General features: G+C 29.6%; 1 protein-coding gene across 1 annotated transcript; it reads left to right on the top strand.

Moving 5' to 3' along the window:
• The first annotated feature begins 4,294 nt into the window (after positions 1-4,294).
• Positions 4,295-5,080, top strand: LOC148280410 (uncharacterized). Its single transcript, XM_088228456.1, has one exon. The coding sequence runs from the start codon at positions 4,295-4,297 to the stop codon at positions 5,078-5,080; it is 786 nt and encodes a 261-aa protein (XP_088084582.1).
• Positions 5,081-6,812: the final 1,732 nt, after the last annotated feature.

The raw sequence follows: 6,812 nt of genomic DNA, 5'->3' as shown, positions 1-6,812 counted from the left end.
TACCAAATTCCCCATTACGCCTAACTATTTGTTTTTTCCACAATTATGATTAAAGTACTCGTACATTCATAAGATTATTTTTATTTTTTTATATAAGCACATTCAATCCAACGAATCTTCACATTCGTTTGAAAATGCCCTAACGAAGCGAAATTTTTGTTTTTATATTTTTTTATATTTGTAAAAATAAAATAAAGTGTTCAGTAGACTCAAATCGGTGTTTGATTTCTTAAATTATAAGTTTAAATATGGATTTCTACAAAATAAAAACCAAATCAACCAATCAATGAACCCTTTAAAATAAATATTTCATTTCAGCCGTGTCGGGAATCGAACCAAAGACCTCTTGCCCAAGTATACTTTTTAAAAATGATTTTTTTAAAAGACTCCTTTTTTAATGAAAAAAAATCATTTTTGTAATTTGACAATGGAGAAAATTATTTACGTCTCGGAGTGGCATCTTTTCCATTTTTATGGGAAGGGTAGGGGAAAACCCCTATTATTTGGAAACATTAATTTGTTAAAGTTATGAACTTTTATTAAGGTTTTTTTACTAGTTTTCATTATTTTATTATTAATTATATATATGTACGCGTATGTTTGTGCATTTGTGTATGCGTTTATGTTTATGTGTGTATGTATGTGTATATATATATATATATATATATATATATATGCATGTTAGGGTGTGTATGTGTATATATGTATGTGTATACAGATATATTTATATATATGGATGTGTGTGTGTGTGTGTATATATGTATGTATTTATTTATTTATTCATTCATACAAATACATAACAGGGGAAAACCCCTACCCCTCCCCTACCTCTCCCCTACTCATCTTCTACCCCTCCCCTACCCCTCCCCTACCCCTCCCCTACCCCTCCCCTCCCCCTCCTCTACCGCTCACTTACCCCTCCTTTACCCAACCGCTACTCTAGTCCGCGTCTGGTACGTATCGTTTCGGTGGTCAAATACGTTTAAATACACTATAAAAAATTTCCCCTCACTATGGCCCTGAAAATCCGTATATTATTACAAACACGTATTTTGAGATGGCCACACCGCTTAATTATTAAGACAATTCAATGAAATATTTGAGATCGTCAAAATAAAAACCGATAATGTCAAAATGTTCTGTTTCGTATTTAAAAATTAGTTTTTAACGCATGTAAAAATAAATTTATGATTAAAAGATATAATGTATGATAATACTCGTAATTGCATTAGTAAATAGTTCATCTTTTTGCAAGTTTATTGCGATTTAATTTAAAATAAAATAAAATAAACCCTTATAATTACCGTGTTCGTTCATCATGAAAATGTTCGTTGGGACTATTTTTGCTTTGCGTAACATGATGATTTTTGTCTATTTAAAATGGAAACCTACGATACTAAAATAATTATACCATCACACCTTATAGTAACCTCATTCTTGTTGAAGTTAGGAACAGTTTGCGCCCAGCTAAAAGTTAATATTTCTAAAACTAAATCATAATCTGGCTAAAGCAAATTAACACGTGTGACATGTCAACTTTGTAAATTAAATTTTACTGTACAGCCCTACTTAGAAAAGGTTTTGTCAAGTTAGGAGGATTCTTAAACTAATATTGTATAATTTGTTTTAATAAAGTAAGTATTAATAATTATAGTTTTTTAGTTTAAGAGTGAAAATAATATGCGATAAAAAATAAATAAGTAATTTTATTACTTTAACATATTATCCATAAGTAAGAATGTATTTTTATATTATTATTTAATAAATTGAGTTTTTCTACTGACATTTCTTGGTGGAACTGCATTTTAATAATAATTATAAAAATACGTATACTTTATTTTATTTATTTTATTTTATTTTATTTTATTAGGGAAATCAACAGTTCTAAATACATATTTTTAGTAAACAAACAGATATAGTGTATAAACTCAGAACTAATAACAGATTTCCACATAGTATACAAAGTTAGTAAAGAAAATATATATTACATATCAAATAAATACATACAATTTATACATATAAAAATGTTATTTTCATGTACTCAATAATCAAAGATTTTTCAAATATTAATTTTAAGAACATTAAGTTACTGTAAATTGGGCGGGATAAGGACAAAAATGCTTGAAGAGAGGATAAGGAGGGGGGGGGGAGATGTACATATTTATTATTATAATGTCTACTAAGTTACATAATACATTTTTAGTGTAAATTTTAAATCTGACAGAGTAATGTTTGTATAATCTATATTTTTAAATTTTGTATTGTACATTGAAAAAGTCCTACGAAAAAAAGCATTTTTAACATATGATGTTTTACTTATTGGTACATGAAACAGGTGGTACCGTCTACAAATCCTGGATGGCACATGTATTGTTATTAAACCAAGCAGCTCTGTACAGTCAACCATTCCTATATAGTTTTATTTCACTTTTATTTATAAATGTTTACCAGTGACCGGGTTTTGTCGTGACTGACATCGTCAAACTGGCGAGAGACTAAACAAATTTCTAGGTTATATACAAGTGCAAGCCGGGGTTGTAAATCATGATTTTATATAATTATGGATATAAAAGAGTTAAAATTAAAATAAATTAAGTACAAAGTAATAACAATTGTATGAATTTAAGATTTGTTTAAATGCATATAATAAAAACTGCTAAAAATTTTATAATTTTATGATGTTTTAAAATGAAAATATATTTGAATTACATGAATTTAAATTTTACTAAAACTAATGTGCTTGTTGATTTGATTAATGGATGCATTGAGAAAATAGGAAACTGGATGGCTGAAAATAGACTAACACTTAATCCATCTAAAACGGAACAACTATGGAATGCTTCAGCCAGACGACAGAATTTGATCCAGGATACGGCACTACCCGATTTCAGGAGTACCGCTTTACCCACCGTTAAACTACTGGGAGTCATCCTTAATTCTGACCTTTCTCTTGACGCTCCAATTAGTAGAACGATAAGTTCATGCTTTTACCAGCTGAGACAGATTAAATGCAAACGCAAAAATTTGCCAGTTGATGCCGCCCGTCAATTAATAAATGCGTTTGTAGTGTCTAGTCGATTATTGTAATGGTATCTATGCAGGTCTACCAATGAATAAAATAACTCGCCTACAGTCTGTATTGAATGCCGCAGCGAGACTTATTTTTGGAATCTCTAAGCTCAGTCATATCACTCCACTACTTCGGGAATTGCACTGGCTACGTTTTCCACAGAGGGTGGAATACAAACTCTGTTGGCTTATGTATAAGTCACTGCACAACTCTGCTCCAGAATATCTAAGGGAACTCTGCATTCCAGATAAACTAGCTGACAGACGTCTTACGCTTAGATCAGCTACATCTACGTCGAAAGGAAAAGTTATTATACCTCTACGCAAACAGCGCACTAAATTCGGCGAACGTGCATTTGCGGTCGCAGGCCCTACGGCATGGAATGCTCTCCCAGCAGAAATCCGAAACTGTGAGATTGAAGTGATGTTTCGGAATAAACTTAAAACCCACTTGTTCTCTAAATCATTTGAATAAATTCTTGGCATGTGGTGGAAAAGTTATTTTAAAAAGTACATTATTAAAAAGTTAAAATTAAATTTATATCTTAATATAATCACTTTGTAAAGCGCCCTTGAGGTATTATATACGAAAATGGCGCTTTATAAGTTATCCATAATTATTATTATTATAACAGGGGCCGCTGGTTGGTAGTTCCATCGACAGCTATGTCCCCGGGCCCGGGGTAATTAAGTAATTCTCTGAAAGCGAAAATTCCCGGCTGTTAATTCTTATCGAGTAATTTCATTATTTGTATTTTAATGGATACAACAATGGGGAATGAACGTATGTTACCTGATTTTTTAATATCATTTTATTGGGGAAATTATTTTAGCGTCTTATTTATAAAATTTTCAATTTATCTAATTTTTGACCTTTGCTGCATGTGTGAAGGAATTTAACATTTGTATTTTTATCAAAAACATAATTCGACTCAATTAGGTGGTTTGCAAACGTAGAGTTTTAAGAAATACGATAAGAATTAACTGCCAGGAATTTTTGCTTTTAGAGAATCACTTAATTACCCCCGGGCCCGAGGATATCGCTGTCGATAGAACTCCCAACCAGCGACTCCTTTTATAGTTTTAATAAAATTTTAACACATGTAATTCAAATACATTTTCATTATTCATCGACAACAATACTATTGTGACAGGTGCGAGTGTTTAAATTTTTCTCTTCAAAATTTAAGTGTTTTTTATCCAAAAAAAATTATCCACAACACTAATGGCTCCTAAAAAAGACATAAAAATCAAGGATTTGGTGGTACAACCTAATTCTCCTCAACCACCCTTCTCTATAGGCATAGATGTAGGAAATGCGATTTCTGCTTTACAAGGTGAAGTTAAAAGAATTGCTGACTCCTACGACGAATTAAAACAGAACTTGGCACAAGATGGGGATAGATGGAACAAAGTCCTAGAAAATCTCGAAATTGCGGAAAAAACCATTTATGAATTGAAACAAAAAAATCTGGAACTGGAAAATAGAGTGACTAAACTGGAAAGAATTGCTGAGATACAGGAACATGAAAAGAAATCCTGCAACATCGAAGTAACAGGGGTAATCGAAGACAAAAGTGAAAATATCATGGACAGCTTCACGAGAATATGTAAAACTATCAAAACATCGATAACTGCCTTGGATGTTGAAACTGCATTTAGAACCAATACTAAACCGTCAGAAGACAACACTCCGCGTCCCATTATCTACAAACTAAATACAAGAATGAAGAAAGAAGTGTTACTGAAAGACGTTAGAAACTACAATTCAAATAAGAAGCCGGAGGATAAACTTAGCTCCAAACAGGTCGGTTTCTTAGGAACAAACAGACAGATCTACATAACGGAACAACTAACATTTCGGGCTAAACATTTATACTACTTGGCGAGGAAAGCTGGAAAGGACCGAGAGTATAAATTTGTTTGGACCAGGAACGGAAAGATATTCATGCGAAAAGATGTCGGTGCTCCTATCATTCCAATTTTATCTGAAGACAAACTCCCCAAGTAGTTCCAGGTTAGATTTGAATATTGTTTTTAAATTCACACTGTTAATATTTATAATTCATCAAATATTTATTATTATTAGGAAGAATTTGAAAACTAAATCAAGTTCCTATTATTGTAGAATTATATTTTATACACTTAAACTCACTTTTGATACAAACCAGTTATTATTTATACCCAAAAAGACCTTTCTTTTGGCATTTATCATAGTACTTTATACTAAAGAAATAAAAATCATTCAACAATCGATGCCAAATTTTTCAATGTTATTTTTTAATTTGACATATTACCATTCAAGAATAAATTACAGAAAACAATTTTATCAGTCTTACCCTGGAATAAATACACAGTCTATGAATAAAAAAAAGAAGTGCATAATGAACCAATTAAGAAATCAAATTGAAGTATATTATATTATTCATAGAGGTCCTCTACTAGAACTTCATTATATGATAAATACAATGAGTATATATATCATTCCAAATTTATTTTTAATATGCATGCATATTTCATATTATATTCCTAAATACATCCATAACACAATTCACTTCCTTTTATCTTATTTATTTCCAATATTCTTAAAAATACTGTTTTTGCCATTCTCATATCATTGTTTTGTTGTAAATTCACGATTTATAATTGAATATAGTGTTCAACAAAAAAATAATTGTCTAAAACTGTACAAAAATGTATTGCTTAAATATCGTTATGATTTGTATTTTGCATTTAAGATATCAATGGCGATAACCCACTTACAACAATTATATTTTTGTCAATCTATTTGTTCTAATATTAGTCTATTTATAGGAAATGAAAAAAACTGTGTATATCATAATCAAAATGCGACATCTACATACGGAACCACAAATTACTATGTCAGCAAAATATTAAAACAAATGTATTATTCTTATATTCAACAATGTGCCTGCTTCTCATGTACATTTTGTATTAGAAATGAAAGAGGTAATAATTATTTACTAAATTTGAGGATTTTTCACCTTACTTGGATAAAGACATTAAGACACATTGAATGTGTTTACACATTTAACATTTTTACTTTTTTTATTCCAGTTGTCACAGTGAAAAAACTAAAATGTAAAAATATTTCACACACACAAAAAAATATATTTCTGATATCTTATTTTTATATCCATAACTTTATTGCTAGGCCATATTTTTATTGTAAAGAATACATTATTTCTAAATTTAAACATATTCCGGATTATATTATAACTATCATGAATATTTCAAAAAACTCTACAAACAAAATTACATTACAAATAATAACAAATTTCAAAGTAACAACTTGCATTAAATCCATTCTTATAAATCTGTTGAGAGTTTTAATTGAGATATGTAAAAAGTTACTATTCAATGTAACTGCTAATTTATATCACTTGTACTACTTTATAATCTTATGTAAAATGAAGGGTTTACGACATTTATATTATGCAAGTATTATGATGATCTTAGAAATTATTATAAGCTTTTTGACAATGAATTTGAGGTTTATAAGAATGAGTGAAGAATCATTAAATGTTATATTGTCATTAATATTATCATTAAAAATTCAAATTTCAAATGACAGTCACCAATTAACATTGATTTCAAAATCAAAAATAGTTATGATTTGTATATCTAAAATAGAATATTTATATCGCAACCATATTTGCAATCTAGTATATATAAAAATAAAAAAATACTTATGACGGACTCAACAGATATTCCGGGCAACT

The sequence above is a fragment of the Micrasema longulum genome, unplaced genomic scaffold, assembly GCF_059751315.1.
Source record: "Micrasema longulum isolate JH-2025_06_02 unplaced genomic scaffold, ASM5975131v1 h1tg000582l, whole genome shotgun sequence".
In the NCBI taxonomy this organism is placed as follows: domain Eukaryota; kingdom Metazoa; phylum Arthropoda; class Insecta; order Trichoptera; family Brachycentridae; genus Micrasema; species Micrasema longulum.
Note: the sequence above shows the minus strand (reverse complement) of the source record. Positions and strands in the feature narration are given on the sequence as shown.